The sequence below is a fragment of the Falco biarmicus genome, chromosome 1 (assembly GCF_023638135.1).
Source record: "Falco biarmicus isolate bFalBia1 chromosome 1, bFalBia1.pri, whole genome shotgun sequence".
NCBI lineage: Eukaryota > Metazoa > Chordata > Aves > Falconiformes > Falconidae > Falco > Falco biarmicus.
In genome coordinates this window covers 83,393,143-83,413,352 of record NC_079288.1, presented here as the reverse complement: position 1 = coordinate 83,413,352, position 20,210 = coordinate 83,393,143, and the positions used below count along the sequence as shown (strand labels likewise).

The window sequence follows — 20,210 nt, the reverse complement described above, 5'->3', positions numbered from 1 at the left end:
CTCGTGGTAACTGTCACTGGGGTTTTTTTTATACTTGATGTCTTCAGCTTTCATTATAAGTTGATATTTTAAAATGTCTTCTGTCTTTTTTTAAGAGTCCCATTCTTAAATCTACTTTGTTCATTTCAAATGGAAGTGGTCTGTTTTACAAGCTGTAGAAACTAGTTCAGTCTGTGACTATCTTTCCTATTGCTGTCACGTTGATTTTTTTTAATACATCAAGATTTCTATAAAAATACAGACACGTATTCTACTACAAAAAAAAGCCACCAAAACCCCACTTCATAAAATACAGGTTTAAAAGGCTGATTGCCATACATAGATACAGTAACTGCCCAACAATTTAGTGAACTAGTCATTCCCTGTTCCCCTGCTCCCTCTCCTGTTTGCAGCAGGATTTGACAGGTTGTGTATCTATAGTGTGTCAGATAACGTAATTAGAATTCCAATAGATTAGCAGATGTCTATGAAGGGAAATGTCGGGTTCCGTGGTTCTTGGAGACTGATATTGGCAGGGAGAGGTACGTCATAACAACATGCTTTTTCCTTCACACACATCTTTCAAAAACATAGTATGACGTCTTGTACACCGTAATCTTCCTGTCTTTGTAGTCAGAAACAGAGGTACTTTCCTGGTGACACATTATGGCTGCTATGGAATTTACAGGATAGACATGGGGTTTTAATCGAGAGAAAGAAAAACATATACTAAATTAACTGAATATATAAAATGTGCCAAACTTTTACCATGCAGTTTGGGCTCCTGGTGGTTGCTAGACTGGTCCTAAGAAACTTTTGAGTACCCAAACATACTGTTCAAGAAATATTTTTTCCCCCTTCTTGCTGCTCAAGACACAAACTTGCCATCCTTTCACATCTGTATCTTCTCTACAGCATCCAGCTGTATCATGGAAAAAATAAAAGAATTATTCTTTCTCTTTTTGAAAATAATTTTCTATTTCTGCCCTAATTTGTTGGTTTACAAAAATTAAATATCTTTTGGCTGTGCAAGGCAACTCTGTGTTCTTTATGCTGTTGTCTTTTTTCAGTGTTAACCAATGGGACACAAGCAGTCCTTGTTTCATGAAGTACCTGCCAAAGAAATTCTGTGTTAGATTGTGTGTGGGAATTCTGTGTTAGGTCGTGTGTGGGGTTAAAATAAATAAAAAAGGCATTGTCCCTCCCTCAGCTTGAAAAACTTTACGTTTCAAATTATATCTGCTTTATTAACGAAGAACAGTATGTCTTGTGTAGAATGCTGCTTCCTAAATGCTTTATATTTGTTACTTATCAGCTACATAAAGTTTTCCTACTAAACAGACCCAGCTGTACTACTTGGTGATTTTAATTGCTCTCTCCATGAACTAAACCTTTAATGCCATTGGCCCTACTTTACCAGCTGTTTTCTTAACTCTCCCGTCATGTTGGACAAGATTTCTCAGCTTGTTTGGTTTGTATTCTGGATTAGCACTCCCCCTCCTGGTACAGTTGTGTTCTCCTGACAGTCTGAGAGTTTACTGTGAAAATACAGGCCAAGTACAGGTTTAAGATTCTTCTGGATGGAGGATTTGGGACTTCCTTCGAATATATTAATTGTTTCTACAAAGTTTTTCTCTTTGTCTTTTAGGTGGAATTTCAGCGTTGGTCACTTTGAGCTGCGCTATGTCCCAGATATTGAAACTAGGGCAGGTTATATTGAAAGCAATTTTAAATCAAGTATGAATAAAGAAGAAACAAAAATAATTTCGGATGTGGATGAGCAGGAGGCTATGATGAAAGATACAGTGATAAAGGTCTCAGTAGCTGACTGGAAGGTGATGGCTTTTAACAGACGAGGAGGACATCTGGAATGGGAATACCAGGTAGGCCAAAAGAAAGAATATTAAATGTTACAAAAGTATAAGTTTTGCAGCATCATAGATGACGTCTTTCATCTTGGGTTTCAAGTGCTGTCTTTGTAAAGAAGCACACATCTGCTTATAATTTTTTAACTGAAGGCCTTACTTTGAACTGCTACATCTGTTACAAAAACTAAATCAAGGAGTTCAAGTGCATTGTTTAGCATTACTCTTATGCAATGTTTAGTTAATGCAACATTAATTTTCCAGTTACCTCTCTCTTCTTCAGTTTTGCACTCCAATTGCTTCTGCATGGCTGGTTAAGGATGGCAAAGTAGTTCCAATCAGTCTGTTTGATGACACAAGTTATACTGCGAACAATGAAGTATTGGAAGATGAAGAAGATCTTGTGGAAGCCGCCAGAGGGGCCACAGAATCCAGCGTCTATTTAGGTGAGACACTGATGGCAGCATTTTTTATAGTAAACATTGCTCTTTTCTCTGTTGAGGTTGTAATAAAGCAGAGCTTTCTGTACTGGTAGATTACAGTTAAGAGGAGCTGTAACATGTCCAATCTTGATATTCTGCATAATGAAGACTGTTAAATTTAGCCTACATTGCTTTATAAAGCCCCACAACCGAGGCTTCACTAACGTATATATCCCAGAAAAGCACCTTGACTTGATTTAAAAACTTTCAAAAGGTAGAGATCAGTTCTTACCTTGTCCTAACCTGCTCTGGTCATCTCTGCTGTTGTCAATCAAAGTCAGAGTTCTGTGTACCCCTCTTAGAAATTCTGACAATTACAGAAGGTAATTGTCATACCTTTGGCTATGGCAGAATTAATATCTATGACTGTTTAGCTTAAACAGTGCTAGTTAGAAGCTTGACTTTATTTTTCTGTCCTTTTGCAAAACCAAAACATTTCAAAACCATAAACCTTTTCATCTTGATTCTGAAATGTTCACTGCTTTGTAGTTTCAGTACATTGGAGATAATTGAAAGTCTTGAAACCTTTAAAGATAGGTTTATAGTAAAAGGTAGTCTTATTGCTCAGTAAGCAATAAGCAGTGCCTCCCTCCAGCCTGCCAGTTTGTCACATTCATTTTTTATTCTACACTGATTACACTAACTTACCATGAAGAAATTTCAGTTAAGATTTTATGTGACTAAGTTTTCATCCAGCTGTCGGAATTAATTTGATGTGGTTTGTGACAATTTGAAGTAGAGTGGCCCCAGGTCCTTCTTCCTGTCAGCTGTCTGTCTGTCTGTGGGAGGTAAACGTGCTTTGGTTTTCTAAGAATTTGTTTGCTTTAGCCTTTTTCTGTAAGACTTTACACCTTGCAGCTTTCCTGTTAGTGGTTACACAGGTAAAGAATAACACTAGGAAGAAGCCAGATTGTTCCAGCCATCCTGGTAATGGCTGTTGAGGAATATTCTGTACCAGTATTAATAACGGTAGGAAGTTTGAAAGAAGTCTTACCTATGCAAAGCCCAAGTGGCTTTATAGCTCTTAAAAATTCCTGGCATTTTATTGTAGCACCAGCCCTCCAACAATGGAAATGGGATGTCCTGATCTCTTGCTTTTCTAGAACAGAGGAAACTTATTACTTGAATTCATCCAGCCTAGCAATCAGAGTCAGTATTTCAGATTCTCAGAATAGAAAGAAATATTTTCCAAAATGTTTTTAACCACATATTTTAACTGGACAATTTTATACTTGGGGTGAAGAGAACTAAATCTTAAGACTAGTATGTTCTCTGGTTTATTACTTAGGTATGTACAGGGGCCAGTTGTATCTTCAGTCGTCAGTCAGAATTTCTGAGAAATTCCCAACCAACCCAAAGGCTCTGGAATCCAGGAATGATAATGCAATTATTCCTCTTCCCAAAATCAAATGGAAACCTTTAATCCGTAAGTAACAATTCAGTTTCATTTACCAGTCTTAGCTCTGAAAAGACAGGACATCTTTCTGATTTCCAGTACGTTTCAAACTAGTCTAATGTTTCCAGCTGCAAACCACTTCAGGAACTGTCTCTGTGCTTTATTAATAATATATTTTTTTTCTAATTAAATGTTTAATGTCTGCTTGATTTTACTATGGATTTGTTAGGGTCTTTTTAATAATGACATGTTGGGTCTTCCAAATCAAATTCTTCAACAAAAAGAGGAGAAAGGTTTTTGCAGTGATGTGAATTGACTCATCCAACACTATTACTTTTGCAAGGGGGAGAGGTGTTAAGTAACTGTTACCTTAAAACATCCTTCTTAATGTTTCCTGTCATGAATTTTGGTTCTTGTGGTCTGGTCCAAGAGACATTTTCTAAGATTATGCAATTGGAGTTCTCATTAAATTAATATAAGAACAGAATTTTTACAATTCCTCTCATAAAATTATGTCCCTTCTATGCTTAGATTCTCCTTCCAGGACTCCAGTGTTGGTGGGGTCTGATGAATTTGATAAGTGTCTCAGCAATGACAAGTATTCTCATGAAGAGTACAGTAACGGAGCGCTTTCAGTTCTGCAGTACCCATATGGTAGGTGGAGTTTCCAAATTTTGAGGTGTTCCAGATAGCCAGGTTTACCCATTCTGTTATCTGTGAAATTCAATAAGTGGCTATTTGTGTGATCTTAAATGTGTGTATTTTTTCTTTGTAACATTCAGTGAACTACCAAATTATTGCCCAAACTAGGATTTCCAAATTATGGTGTATGTACAATTAGTGCCACACAAAGCATTTCAGGGTGCCAGAATTGCTACTGCAGAAGTATTGAGTGTACTGTCATTGCCACTGGTAGTTGGTCTGAGTGGAAGAAGCTTGTGAATTATTTTTTTCAAAATTTGCTAACAGTGCTAGAGAGTCAGCAGGGTGGTATGAAGTTTCCATAGGGAAGATATTCTGGTTTAAAGCTATCAGTGGTCAGGCCTTCTGAAGTGGAAAACTGTGATGGGAGACACAGTCACTGTGGAGTCCACAACCTTGATTAACTGAATTTGCTTATGTGCCATTTAAAATCGTAGGGCATGCAGACAAAAATACCCTGTGTCTGTTGAGGAAGCCTATTAATGAGAAGACAGAATTGTTTTGTTGTTACCTACAAGTAAATCTGTGCCCTCTTTGTGTCTTTTATACACAGATAATGGTTATTACTTACCCTACTACAAGAGAGAGAGAAATAAACGTAGCACCCAGATCACTGTTAGATTTTTTGATGATACAAATTACAAGAACATTCGCAAAAAAGATCCTGTGCTTCTGCTTCACTGGTGGAAAGAAATTGTTGGCACCATTATATTTTGCATTGTGGCCACAACTTTTATCGTACGCAAACTTTTCCATCCCCATCCTTACAGCAGAGTAAGTATTTTTTTCTGAATCCTAAATAGAGAAGATGTTATTCTAGCGTTTTCTTTTGGTTTTAAGTCTGCAATGAGTAGTATTAGTAAGTTACCAATGAGATAACAAAATCTAAAGCCTAAATTTATTGTTTAATCTATCTGTCAGCTGTCATGTGCAATTTGCTTAACTGCTTCAGCAAGCGGATTAGACTGCTTCAACAGTATCTGGTGTCTTTGGAGATATTTACACTGAAATTATTTAATGCCACATCTAGGGGTACAAATTGGTCTCAAGTACTTAAGGAGTTGAATTTTTTTGTTTGGTTGGTTTTTGTTCTTGTTTTGGCAACCCTTGTTAGCTGCGGAAGGAATCTGAAACACAGTGTCAGACTGATAGTAAATATGAGACCGCTTGTGGAGATGTTAAAGACAGCAGCTGGAGTGACGTCAAGAACTCTGGATACGTGTCAAGGTGAGCTCAGTTCAACACCACGTGTACAGGGTTTTTAGGTAGTGTGATAACTAGTACTATCTGGAAGAAAGAGCAGATGTTCAGTTGTTTTTACCTACCCTAGTCCTCTGACTTTGCAGGATAATTGGCAGCTGGCACAAAGAACCCTGTCACCACATTACCAACAGGAGATTGCAGTTAGGATTAGTCTGAGCAATTCCGGAGAGTCTACAGGATACCTGTGATCAGGAATGTTGCTTTCACATTTCCTACTGACATGTAAAATGGAAGATTGATTGTTGAAGGTCTTAATCACTGTTTTTATTCCCTCTGTTCCTGTGTTTACGGATTAAAGCAGAGAAACGCACTTGCAGATGGAAACAGATGATGTTTTATATACACTGCAGAATAAGCAGACTATATTTGGAATTAAACTTTGTTGCTGTTACAAAGAAGTTGGTGAAGGCAGAAGGGTATATAGGGGCATGCCACGATACTCTGGAGAAAATGTGACCATTTCCTGTACATTTGCAAACCACTGAAAGTAAGAACTGTATGTAAAATGAGGAAGAATAAGAAAGGAAGTGAAGTTTTAAGAACAGTGATGTTTCAGAAGGGATACTTAGAAGGACTAGTTACAAAAATAGTTATTTGGGGTGGGGTTAAAGGCAAATCATGATTTAGAAAATACTCAGCGGTCACCACCCAGTTTGAGTGTAGAAATTCAGGCTACATATTCACAGTCCATGATCCAGTAGGCATGCAACCTGATATTCTGAAAAATTCAGTTTGTCATGTGCATCTTCCTGTGCTGTGATACACACTGAATAAATGCATAATCAGCAACTGTCCATTGCGTAAATAGGTAACCATCTGATTGCCTGAGTGGGGAAGCAGGGATAAAAGATAAGAGATGCTTCAAGTCTTTCAGCATGATTTGCTTGTGCAGAAATATTTCACTCTTAGTCATAGATGACTTTTTCTATCTATACTAACACATTTTTCTCTTCTGTCCTCCCTCCATTTTTCTGTCTTTTCCTCACATCCTTCTCCTCCCAGGTATCTGACAGATTTTGAACCAATTCAGTGCCTGGGTCGTGGAGGTTTTGGAGTAGTTTTTGAAGCCAGAAATAAAGTAGACGACTGCAACTATGCTATCAAAAGGATCCGCTTACCTAACAGGTAATGAATGAGCTTGTTGAGATACAGAAGTAGTAACGCATGAATGAATGAATGGTAGGAGCCCATCCTACACTGAACCATCTGTTCCTGAACTGATTTCCCAGATATTTCATTAGGATGAATGATACAGTTTTTAATGGGGGGGCCTGTCTTAGTTTTGGCATCGAGAATTTGGCATATGTGATCACAGCGGAAGGGTGATCTGCTTGGCTAAAATACTTGCGTGGCAGGACCCTTGTGAGGATGCTGCGGCTACATGGGAACTCCTTTGATTTCCTTGATGAATAGAACCTTTGATAACAGGACCGGTTATTTGTAGCACTGTTAATTTGCTTCTCTCCTTCCTCTCCTTACCTTTCCTACTCCACCTTCTCTTTCTTTTCTCTCTCCCTCACCAGCTTTTCTGACTCCATTTGTCCGTTTGTTTCATTTTCTGGTCCCACAACCCCTACCTTTTCTTTCAGTCATAGGTGGTCAAGCCATGCTGCTGAATTACCCTACACAGAGCTTGCAGCAGTTCCTTTTAGTGGGAGATGGGAGACACTGCTTCTGGAAATCTCAAGTTAGAACAGCAAAAGGCAGGCCAGTAGAGGGAGGGGGTAAAGCTATGAAATCTAGAATTACTATTTTTTTTAATGTGTTAAATAAGTGTGACTATTTAAGATTAAAGGTTTTGTTCAGAAATTTAAGGTAGCCTAAATTCTTCTTTTCCAAGCATATTCAAACCCATTAAATAAAACCATCTGACTTAATTTGATCCAATTACAGTCTTATGAAGAGAGATTATTTACTTCAATAAGATAAAAGATAGCAGGCTACCTGCTTTCCTGTCCAAGGAACGGAAATAGTCTTTATGCAGTCTCCTTATGTTATGCCAATTAAAAAAGAAATACTAAGCTATTACTGTCTGTCATCTTTTGTATCAGTGTCTTCTATATCCCTGTAGAATATTGCTGTTTAGTGGTCTTTTTTCTATCCTTCTGAACAGTTGAGAGCAAGATGAACCTTTTTTTTCTCAGTTTTGCTGCCTGTAATTATTGGAAAAGGGATGACTAAACATTTAGCTGTTATGAGCACATACTGCTCCTCTACACCTCTAACCTAAAGGAGTTACTCTGGGGACTTTTAAGACATATCTGTCTTTTGGTGTGAAGAGCAATACTACTGGCCTGATTTATACTGGGCTAGCTTTGATTAAATTCCTTTGCAGAAATTTCTGTACTATGCTGTCGCTTTATGTGACCATGTCTCTGTTCTTCTCCTCATCCCAAATCATAGAGAACTGGCTCGTGAAAAGGTGATGCGGGAAGTCAAGGCATTAGCTAAACTTGAACATCCAGGTATTGTTCGGTATTTCAACGCGTGGCTGGAGGCTCCACCTGAGAGATGGCAGGAAAAGATGGATGAACAGTGGTTAAAAGATGAAAGGTAACTCATGGGGTTTTTAACCGTTGAATTTGAGATTGTACATCAACAGAACTGGAGAACTGGCAGATGATCTAGGAAGAAGGGAAGACTGTGTAGGAAAGAGGTGGTTATTAACTTAACCTGTCAACTTTTCAATTGAACAAGGTACAAATTTGTCATGTTTGTGCATAGCATCTCTCAATTTTGGGGTCCTCTGTTGTGTTAAGGTCCTTCTTTCAGCTTAGGAAACATCTTGTAGTTCTTAATTAACTTCTGTAATTGAATCTTCGGGTGGCTGGAAGGTTGGAGCACTGCTACTTTGATTCAGTTTTAAACTTCGGCATCTCTGTCCTCTTTGTTTCTTTCCACCGCTTTCCTCCTCTTTGTTGTCTTGGTTTAGAGTGATCTGGTTCAGTACTCCAATGCTTCAATGAATTTATTTCAGTAGAAATATATGAGGAATAATCAGAGTGACGATTTATAAAGCTTGGTAGAAGTAGGTTAAAAATGGAAAATTGGATAAAGGAGTTAGAGGATGTTAGAGAAAGGAAAAAGTGTATGTATGTTAGCATTTAAAGAATGAGGCCTAATACAAGACTACTTAGTGGTCTTAATAGTAACATCGTAACATGCCTAACAATTTTTAGCGTATGGTGACCTTTATATTTCAGGCATCAAATTAACATTTCACAGCTGTAATTCTTCCAAGGTACTTTAAATAGTCATTGCAATGCATGTTCTAAAGGACTGAATTTTTCCAAGTAGAAGATGAGCCTCATTGCACATTGGGAATCCAGGCAGTAGAGCTTGCTAAATTTTCCTTTATTAACAGTCTTGTCTCAATAAGAAAACATTATCCTCGCTAAGAAAAATGGACACTAAATCCTGGTTATTTAGTGATTCCCACACTTGGGTAGTCATTTACTGTTACAGTATGACATGGTTCTCAGAGATAGCAGCTGTTAAAACCTGGCCTTCTGAAAATGCATTTCTAGTGGAATGATGTTCTGTAGTACTGATCTCTTGATTTTATTCTTCTAGCACTGATTGGCCACTCAGTTCTCCCAGTCCAATGGATGTCCCCTCATTCAAGATCAGAACAGAGCCATTTTCTACAAAGGAGCACATTGAAGTTATTGCCACTTCGTCAGAGAGGGTAAGGTCTGTGGGAATACCCTGTGGCCAGTCTGATTCATCTGGAAGCCAGTTTTCTCCTCTGGAATTTTCTAACACGGAAAACAGGGACCTACACCAGTCAGAAGATCTGCTGTTAAACCTTCAGGACAGTGTCCTTACAGGCTGTGATGTAGAAGACAGTACTATCAACAATAACGAGCTGAGTCATTCCTTGGAAATTTGTTCTTCAGCTGTTCCTGTTGTGCACCTACGGGAAGGGACCTCCTCTTCTATTGTGTTTGAGGATTCTGGTTGTGGAAATGCTTCTAGTAAGGAAGATAAAGTTGATGTTTCACATGATGAGAGTCTTTCTGAGGATAAGGCAAAAAGTACAAAGGAATCTGATAACAAGAAATCTGCTTCAGGAAGTCCCCTCTCCGTTTCTCCACCAAGGCCAACAAGCTTAAGCCTGGACCTTTCTAAAAATATTGCAGAAAAAGTCAAACCCACCTCTCCAAAGGTGTATCTTTACATCCAGATGCAGCTTTGCAGGAAAGAGAACCTTAAAGACTGGATGAGCAGAAGATGCATGATAGAGGAGAGGGAAAGGACAGAGTGTCTGCAGATATTTCTGCAGATAGCTGAAGCAGTTGACTTTCTGCATAGCAAAGGATTAATGCACAGGGATCTCAAGGTTTGTATTCCGAGGCTACTGTTGGAAATGTGTTGGGGTTTTTTCTTATTTATTTGTGGTCATGATCATCACTGAATGCCTGAACTTTGCAGATTCTGTTTGTAACTGGTTCTGTCACTGGCTGTGTCCTACAGACAAATGTTTTCTGGTTTAATGCTGTGAGGTTATCTTTGGGGCTATCACAACTTGAATTATCTGTGCCTAAAGTATCGTACAAAAGTCTCTGGTGCTGTAAAATTCCTGAAAAACACGGACTGACTCACACAGCATCACAGGGCAGCTATCCCTCCACTGCATTACAAACTTGAACATCAGCAGTTCCAAATTTGACTGCTCCTAATACAGAGAGCCAGGCTGTTTAGCTTAGCATCAGGTTCTGCTTTAAACTGGCAGATGCTGTGTGTGTGGATACAGGTAAAATTTTTTTGTATGTGGGAGTAATATGGCACTGGAGACAAGTCCTGCTAAAATAGTTGACTCTTATCAGTGACCTCAGCATGGGTGTTACAAAAGCTGGGTTAGTGTCTTTACAATAATCTGGAGGTGCAGTGCTCCTGGAAATAAACAATAATCATTCGTTATTGCAATTAAAAATTTTCTTACAGCAAGACTTCTTGTACCTGGCACAGATAATTTGCATTTGTTTTATGGCATTTTTAGTTCAGGTTCTTTATACAGGGTTGTTCATTGCTGAGCTGTGTGGCATGAGCTGTGTAGCAAAGCAAGTTAATTTGGTGGTTCTTCTACAGTTTCAAGTGAAGCAGATAATGTGGCAGTGTTAAGCTTACTGTTGGTTTTCCAACCTAAATGATTCTATGATTCTAATTCTGGTATTTTCCTTCTTCTTTCTATAGCAATAGTGCCTAAGAGCAGCAGTGTTACTGTTACTCCTGGTTAGAGAAAGTAAAAATTAAGTATTAACTGCTCTAGGACTGAAATGTGAACTGACCTGGAGTTGAATTCTGAGTCAATGCCGGTTATCACAATGCAACTTTCTGAAGGATTCATAATCTTTTTAACATCTGGTAACATACAGGTGGTTAAGAGTGGGAAAGGTGTTTTTTACCTCTGGTGTTTAATGTAACAGAAGTCAGGAGTAACTTTTTGTACCTATTCTTTCATTTCGCTTCTGATCCTATGGTGGTGCCTAATTTTGCTGGAAATTTTAGCACTGGAAGAGTCAGTATGTGTTACCAAATACCAGAATGTAATTGAAGACCCCAGCTGAAGTTAGTCTTATTATTATTATAAGCTCTGAGAAATCGATTGATATTGCCATATGGTGGAGAGGTAGTTCCTGTTTCTCTTTGCTTATTTGAGGAGGCATTCGTAGCTACCTCAGTGGGGTAAGTACTGTAATGATTATGACTGTTGTTATAGCTTCTCAAATGGAAATAATTTGATATCAGTAGAAACAAAGGATAAAAATACCATCTCGGATGTTGCAGTAAAAGGGCATTCAAATTCAGTAACACTGAAAGGGTATGTCAAAGTTAGAAAAACTCTCACACCCATCCAAATATTTTCTTTCTCCATCAGCATTGAGCAATTATCTTGAACCAGCTATCTGAAAAATCTTTAGTGCTTGAGAAACTGACCAGAAAAGTAATTAAATCCCTATGCTAGTATGTTGCTGGACATGTTAATTAATAACCTTTCTTAATAATACTGTCAGTTGTAACACTGCAGGCTTCACTGAGATTGCTGTTCAGTAAAGCTTATGTACAGCTTCACTTAAAACTCTGTTAGTCTTAATCAGCAGGTGTGTAGCATTTTGCTGGAACATAGTATAAGTTCAATGCTGGCAACAGTTTGAACAAGAGATTTTATTTTGCTTACTTGGTATAAACAACTTGGAAACACTCTCCCTGAACAATTGCCTCCTTCAGAAAAGTTCCCATGCACGTATAGATGTTATTTTTGGATCCTGGAAGTTTATTCCTCTGTCATGTTAATTTGGTCAAAACAACAGCCAGTATATTTAATTTTTTGGTATAATTTTCAGAAGCTCCTTGGAACAGATCTCACCTAATTTTATGATTCGTGCCAAGAGATTGGTCATGTGGCCCTAGGTTTGTGCCAGTGCTAATAAGCGAATAACCTGCAAAGCTGTTTCATCTTTGCTAGAGGCAGAGCTAGCTGGTAGCAGAGGCCAGTTCTTGCACCTATTGGCACCAACAAAAACTGGTTGATCTATGTGAAAATAAATTTGTATGCATGTATGTTAAAAAACTCAAGAATATCTTTTAAATTAACAGTGCACACTGAGTTGCACTAATTAGGCTCCTGCTAATCAGAGATACCATAATGACAAGATGGCAGGAATTTAGGTATGCAAGTGAATAGGTCACAGTTCAAATTGTTTTGAAGAAAATGAAGTACAGAAACAGAAGTGTGTCTGTCAAGTGAATTTACTGTTATTCCCAGGATAAGCTGTGGTCATGCTTGACAGTTCAAAAGAAATTACGAGTTTCATAGAACTGCAAGAACAGTCTTAGATACATTTTGCAGCATTAATTGAATTAAACAGTAGCCTTCAAGATGTATGAGTAGCTTATTTGTAGCTATGAAAAAAATGGGAATCTTTGTTCTGATTGAAGAATCTGGAGGGAAATTTCTTTGTGCAGGTGGCAAGATAACTAAACTAGAGGGTGTTTATATTCTTCTAATTTAAATCAAAATTGTGTGCATCTGCCTTAGACTTCCTCTTTCCAAATGCAGTCTTGATGGCTTATTTTTGCTGGTACTTTACAACAGCAGAGAGCCTGTTCTTAATTTGTAGAAACTATATGCCAGCCTATTCAGAGACCGTCTGTTTTCAGCCAGAGAAGTATGAGAAATAAAACTTTCTGTTAAGAAGAGATTTGCTGCATGAAGCAAGACAGATCTTGTTGACTTCTTGTGTGTTTGTTGGTGTAGGAGGGGAATGGAGAACAAGGCAATGGGATACAAACCCTAATGGAGACGTCTGTGCCTTGAGCATCAAAATTCTGTTAAAAAAGATTTTTGACAAGGTGGTTGTGCAGTCAGAGGGTGGGTGCCATGTAAATGCTTGAGAGAGAGCCTGGAGACACTGGGTTTACAGGGTAGTAGCTTTTGTGCACTAAATGAGCTGTGACTCCAAAGAGCATGACATTCATTACAGGAAAATATAGTGGGAGATAAGAACTGGCTCAGAAGGCAGTTTGAGAGGCAGGATGTGGGCATTGTGGAACTAACAAGTTATATGTAACTATTTCTGTAGTGCTTTTTTTCTGTCCTGTTTCTCTCTTGCACAGAGTGGGTTTGTTTTTAACTGAGGAAGTCAGATGGACTTTGAAATAGGTCAGCTTTGTAGTCCTTTAATCTTGTGGAAAAATATTGCCCTTCTATCTGTCTGCCTCCTGTTCCAGGGCTTATACCAACAAAGCATGGCCCATGGTCTCCCAGCCTTGGAAGGTCCAGGAGCCATGAGAGGAGCTTGCCCAGCACCACCTGCCTGTTTACCATGCCTTGGCCCTTTCCCTGTACATAATCCTGCTGCTTCTTCCCCCTTGCAGGATCACTTTGTTCATCCCCCAAAACTGTGTGTCTGTCCGTATTTAACTGAGGTAGAGCAGTCATGTTTCAAAGAAATAATCATTCATTTGGTGTGTGCTATTCTATCAGCCAGAATGCAAATCTCTGGAAAAACCATGTGCAATAGGTAACATTAGCAAGGGGGCATCTCAGTTCCAGTCTCTTTTATCAGTAGGTTAAGCCAAGGATGGTGGTACGTGGCAAACAAGCTGAAGGAGAGTTAAGCCAGATCATCACTGTTGCTGCTCTTGTGAATTGCAAAGTTCTTAAGCTTCTCTCAAAAACCAACTTTTAATTCTGTTATGCAAACAACCGTTCCTGCAGTTAAACTGCACAATACCAACTGAAAAGTAGACCTTGTTCCCAGACGTCCAATGTATCTGTAATTTACCATAAAGATGACACACTACATGCCAGTTAATATGGCAAATGAGTTTAGCGCTCAGAGAACAGAATAAAAAATCTAGGAGTTCAGAACTCCAGCATCTGGTGTGAATTTGCCATGTGACAGAGAGTTGGATAATTTACTGTGCTATTCCCAACAGCTGTTGACTTTTGTGTGTGTTACTCAGCAGACCTGTGTAGTGCTAGTAAACCTCTATTGGATGACAAGAAATGAGTAGTCTTAAGTTTCTGGAAGGGAGACTGTTTAATGCAGGAGTAATTCCTTTTTCCTGAATAGCAAAGGTTCTTAACTGGTTCTGCTAACCTGATGTTTAATGAGTGTTTTTTAGCCTTGACAGCATGGCTTAACTGAATTACAAGAAAGTGTTATATCTACTGAACACATACTTGTTTATTACTTAAATATTTTTTTTCTTTTTACCTGTTTGATTTCGTAGCCTTCCAATATATTTTTCACAATGGATGACATAGTAAAGGTTGGGGATTTTGGACTGGTAACTGCTATGGACCAAGATGAGGAGGAGGAATCGGTACTTACCCCAATGCCAGCTTATGCCAGGCACACAGGACAAGTAGGGACCAAACTCTACATGAGCCCAGAACAGGTTTGTGCTCTCTGCTCTAAAGCTGTATCTGGCAGTGCTGGGAAGACACCTGAATTCCTGGGAGTTCAAAGATCAGGCACTTTTTCTAGTAAATTGTTGCAATCAAGTTACTTAAATGTTTTCTCATCAAAGTAGAGTTTTGAGCTAAACTGAATTCCAAAATTAGCATTTTAATATTTATTATAGCAAAAAAAGTGTCTAATTATTCATACTTGGATGCATTCATTTATCTTGCTTTTAATATAGTAGAAGGATAACTGTGTTAAAGTTAATTGAGCAAGGACACACTGTTGTGCATGAGGTTTAAGTGAATTGAAACATTTTGCTTTGCAGTTGGGTCTGCAGAGAGGAGCTGATGATCAGGACATTGCTTGTGCATGCTTATTTGGTGAAGTTTGCCAGTGTGCCTGTCCTGTAGTTTTCAGCTCTGCACAGGGCTAATCACTTCCATATGTTGACTTGAAAGGGTGTTGTTTACGTTGCACATAATTATATAGAGTGAGTAGCTTCACTGATCTAACCCTAATTTTGAATTTTCAGATCTGTGGGAACACCTATTCGCACAAAGTGGATATATTTTCTTTGGGGCTGATTCTCTTTGAGCTGCTTTACCCTTTCAGCACACAGATGGAGAGGGTCAGGGTATGTATGGTACTGAATTATCCTCGGTTTGATCATTTGTTTAAAATAGCTGTTTGCTTGGTGAAACACTTGCAAGAGGTTCTTTTCAGTTTTGAAAAATCCTTGCAATTAGGAGCACAAGTTCTTTATCAGCCTTCTACAGACCCCCTGAATCACTGGAAATAAATTGCAGTCTTCCTAATGTGTGCAGTTGAATTAAGGCCTTAATTTCTTTACAAAGCTCCTCTGTTGTCAAGCCAAGTAAGAGAAACTATTGAACTAGGATATCCAAGAACTCAAGCAACAAATATAGCTTGTGACTTTAAGCCTACCAGCTTGTTTTTCATTCAAGAATTGGAACCATGCTGTGCATTTTTATCATTTCTTCTTTTGTTTGCATCTGCAGTGCTTTTTAACCCAAAGCACTTAGGAAAAGGAACAGCAATTTTCACTGTAGTAAGTCTTAGCTGTAAGTCTCACTCAGCTTCAAGCACAATCCTCCCAGAACTGATGGCCTTCATTGCATCAAATGTGCATTTGGGAGGTTTGGTGGTATGTTACAACTCTTGCTGTTGTTAAAATGCACGCGAGATCGATCTTGCTCAAGAACAAATTCATAGAGAACAAGGGTTACAGCCAGAAAGGTTTTTCCTCTTGTATATGGTGACCAGTGACCTATGTAGGAAAGAAAGAGTCATTATAACTTATATTTATCATTTATATGTGCTTGGTGGGGTTAAATTCTCATTTGAAGATGGTGTATTTTTAGCAGAGATGTAAGAAGCGACTTGAATCACACCATGAATGCAGCCTGACCGAATGCTTCACCTGTGCTGGTGTTGCATTCTCTTGCTTAAAACACTCTGTCTTTTTATGGTACAAAAGAGCGTAGTCTAGAGGAGGAATGACAGTGCATAATTTGAACCCCTTGCACTGAAAGTAATTTCAGTTTCCCTAAATGAAATCAGTTTTACTGAGACAAATACCCAAAAAAGAGCTATCCTGGATTCTCAAGATACCCTGCACGGTGACTATAAACTTTGCCCTTCCAGTTTCTGTCCCGAGTATAGAAGCAAAGCAAGTAATCAGAGTGAATCCTCCATTGTGTCTCAGACTGATGTTTTACTTCATGCGGGTAAAAAAGGTGCCCTAGCTTCCCATGATTTTCACTGTCATTCCACTCTTTTTGATAAAATACAAAAGAAACACCAGCCCTTTATTGTCAAGTTCTGGAGTTCAGCTACTTTTTAGTAGCTGTTTCCAAGTTGTCACGCTGAAGTTTTTGTTGGCATCAGCCAAGCATTAGCACTGCTTCATGAAGCAAAACATACTGTGCTTGACCAGGTAGCCCAGAAAATTCTAGGAATCTGTGGCAAAGGGCTGGAAAAATCCCCAGAGGTGGAGCATTAGACCTGCCTCCGTTTCAGGCTGTTACAAGTTAGCCTGTGGCAGTGCGATTTATTTTCAAATCAGATGTTTGAAGACAGATCACTAAATGCAGACTGAATTGGCAGAGAAGGAGAACAATTTTCTGAAACACTTTTATTGTTATAGACTCAGTTCTCTCGAACAGGAGTTTGACTATTGCCCATCACTCTTAACTGGTCAGTTCAGACTTTTAGTGGAGTAATAGCGAATTGAATTTTGTTTTAACTTGGAGCACAAAATGTAAGAATTCTAAACTTTTGTAAAAGAAATTCCTTCCTAAAAGAAATGAAGTGCTAAATCTTACCCTTCTGTGCTAAAAACATGCTAAGATGGGTCATGGGTTGCTGGCAGTTACAGAAATTGACTGTGTAAGGTAGTCTGCTTGCCAATGTTAGACTAAATGATCTTAACGGTCTTTTCCAACCTAAACGGTTGATTCCATGATTCCAAGTGTGCGGCTGAACGTGGGGAAAACAGTGTCACTAGATGGAGCCAGCATGCTTGTCAGGGAAGAAACACTGAATGAGACCAGCTGCCTTGTAAGGATACAGAAATACTCAACATGAACTGCTTTCAAAACTGCCGATAAATCTGCTTGTTAGTCCAATAAGATTAAATAAAAACTAGTGCTTACGTTAAGACAGAGCTAGTAATTTAATTTGTCTTAATACTGGTGTAGACAATCTTGGGAATTATGAGTGGTGCACAGATTTGTTGACTTTGCTGAGCCCAAGTGAGAAGGTACAAGTTTGTGTATGTGATTGATTTAAAACTGCAGAGATCAGAATTCTGGTAACATGATTCCTAGTGCAGGCTGTGTACCCAGGGAAGCAGCAGTTTACCTATTTAGGTATTTTGTGATTTTTTTTTAACCACTAAAGCAAGACAAGGGTTTTTTTTCCATCAGGCTGATCTGTTTGCATAGCTTACATATTTTTTTGAAGAATAATAGAGTAATACTACTGAAAAATGGTATTTTGGAAAAGTTACATGTTTTTCTTAATATTTTTGCAGACCTTAAGTGATGTTAGAAATTTGAATTTTCCACCATTGTTCACTCAGAAATATGCACAAGAGGTAAGTCTATCTGAAGTTATTAAGTACCAATTTTTCTTTAATAATTGTAGCTTTTTTCTTTGGTTTCCAATTGCTTTTTCAAGTAAAAATGGAGGAAAAAAAACAACTTCAGTGTTATTAAGATGCATTTATCTATCCCTGTACCTTCCTACATTTGAAAGCTATAACATTACAATAATGTGAATCATGATAGCTTTGTCACACATTTTACCGCCAATAAGTATACATTATTACCTGGCTTCTCTTTGTCACTTGGAGTCATCCATTTTACATACATCCTGACATGGTTTCTTGCAACAAATCCATATTCACAGGGAGAAAGTGCAGAGTTCTAGAGAGGTAAAGGGGAGACTGTAGGTAGTACCCTGGCTGTGTGGGATCTTATGTCAGGAACTGGATCTCTCAAGTGAGAAACCAGTATCAGATAGTCCTGTGTTCTTATTAGTCAGACCTTTAAAGGGATACAGTTGCAGATCAAGAGGAGGTGATGCACAAAACCTCTCCGATAAGAACCTGAGATGCTGTCAGATGTTCATGGTAGCTTCAGACCAGCAGCTAAATGAGAACGGCCTTTCTTGCTTTACAACTGTAGGCTGGGGGGAGATGTGGTGTGCTGTGCTCAGCTGGAGCAGGACACTAACTGATTAAATCTGAGACAAATATTCAACCTACCTGTATATTTAAAGGAAATCCTCTGATTCACTGTGAAAAATTGCTGCGTGGCATAAACATGAAGCTAAAAATTAATCATAAATTATTTTCCTTATGTTTTAAATTTTTTTTTGATTGCAAACAATGTAAAGATTTTGTAACTATTGAATCCTGGGTCAGATTTGATTTGACAAATTGACTGTAGTCCTTGACAGTAAAGACAGTCTAACAGATGCACAGTGATAGTTTTTCAAATATTTAATGCACTTCTAGCTACTGTGCCAAAGCACTAATACCCAAATTACTCAGAAAGCAACTGGGGACATTTTTGACTTGTTCATAGAGCCACAATTGAAGTCAGAACATTAAATAAGAAAGAATTTATGAATTGGTTCATTTAACACGTCATGTTTTCTTTTAGTACACCATGGTGAAGGACATGCTTTCTCCAAGTCCCACTGAAAGACCAGAGGCTGCAGCAATCATAGAAAATCCTGTATTTGAAGACTTGGAACTCCCACCAAAACCAGTGCTTAGGCAAAGGTCACGGACAATGAGTTTATCAGGAAACAAGCATTCCAGACAACCAAGCAAATAACTATCCTCAGGATCACTTCTTCCACTCAGCAGGTTTTACAGGGATTGTTCAGCAGAAGGATCCTATGATGCAGAATGTTTATCTTGGAAATAGTTTACTTAGACTTTTTTTGCCATGTTTAATGTATAAGATGTGTTGGATGGATTTTCGTTTACTGTTACAGCCAACGAAAACCAGTAACCACACTTTTCACATTCCACTTTTCTTACCTTAACTCCCCTAGGCGGATGGGTCCAGCTACTGTGCTTACCAATGTTGTGCTCCATTATCGTTTTTTTGGGTTTGTTGGGTTTTGTTGAAGCTTGTAAATGTCAGCTTGCTGGGTAAGTGAGAGATCTGTAACATGTAAATAGAATTAAAATACTGTATTTTTATAGAGCAAATTACAGTCTCTAAGCCAAGCCTGGCGAGTGTCTATCTGGATCACTTGCTCTTTGGTGAAATGGAGATGATTTTGAAATGAACTCTGAGTCCATTTTTGACCCTAGTGGGTAAACTGGGAATCTGCACTATTTTTAAAGCAAAAAAGTACCACCGTTGTACATACTGTCACTCTCCATAGCCAGTCATTAGATGAAACAGTTTCATATTTCTGCACTATCGTAGATCTTAGGGAATGCATTTTATACAGGTAAACTGTAGAGAAGGAAAAGGAGCTTTTTGCCATTAAAAAGGGGTTTTTTATAGGCAGTGGTTGGAAGAGCCATAGTTAAAATTATGTACGAAAATGTTGTGATTCTGAAAATTTAAACCTAATGAAGTCATACTTGTCATATGTAATCTTGTAGATTTGTACTTTTTAAAAAAAATCAACTGGTAGGCATTTGTGTAATCTGCTAATTTAACTGCCTAATGCCATGCTTTTATTTCTCATTGTAAATATGTTAATTTTTATTTATAAAATACAGAATCAATCCATTTGGGTTGGTGGTGTACAGAATGCACTTGCTATAATTGTGGAGTGCATTAATTATTGTGACTTCTTTCAAGTCTAAATGATTTAATAAACTTTTTTATTTATAAAAAAAAATTAGTAGTTGCTTGTGTTCAAAGCCTGCATCCGTGCATGCTGCAGATGACAGCCTTGTGCAGCTGGAACAGGAAGATGGGCACTGAATTTCTGTGGCTTGCTTTGCTTTCCTCTCTCATACTTGCCCCAGTGCAGGTGATGAGGTGAAGATGAGTATGCTGCTTGGAACTGAGGTACTATCTGAAGAAAGAAGGGAGGTGAGCTCTCT

At 38.4% G+C, this 20,210-nt stretch overlaps 1 protein-coding gene across 1 annotated transcript in view; it reads left to right on the top strand.

Annotated features, from left to right (window-relative positions):
- EIF2AK3 (eukaryotic translation initiation factor 2 alpha kinase 3) overlaps window positions 1–19,912 on the top strand; it is a 45,635-nt gene extending 25,723 nt beyond the window's left edge. Inside the window, exons 5-17 of the mRNA XM_056342210.1 lie at window positions 1,628–1,862; window positions 2,128–2,290; window positions 3,615–3,752; window positions 4,254–4,376; window positions 4,978–5,198; window positions 5,539–5,651; window positions 6,690–6,812; window positions 8,091–8,240; window positions 9,261–10,029; window positions 14,430–14,597; window positions 15,138–15,239; window positions 17,661–17,723; window positions 18,796–19,912. Of these exons, the coding sequence (XP_056198185.1) occupies window positions 1,628–1,862; window positions 2,128–2,290; window positions 3,615–3,752; window positions 4,254–4,376; window positions 4,978–5,198; window positions 5,539–5,651; window positions 6,690–6,812; window positions 8,091–8,240; window positions 9,261–10,029; window positions 14,430–14,597; window positions 15,138–15,239; window positions 17,661–17,723; window positions 18,796–18,972 (2,545 nt within the window). The 3' untranslated portion in view covers window positions 18,973–19,912. The remainder of the gene's footprint in view (window positions 1–1,627; window positions 1,863–2,127; window positions 2,291–3,614; window positions 3,753–4,253; window positions 4,377–4,977; window positions 5,199–5,538; window positions 5,652–6,689; window positions 6,813–8,090; window positions 8,241–9,260; window positions 10,030–14,429; window positions 14,598–15,137; window positions 15,240–17,660; window positions 17,724–18,795) is intronic.
- Window positions 19,913–20,210: the final 298 nt, after the last annotated feature.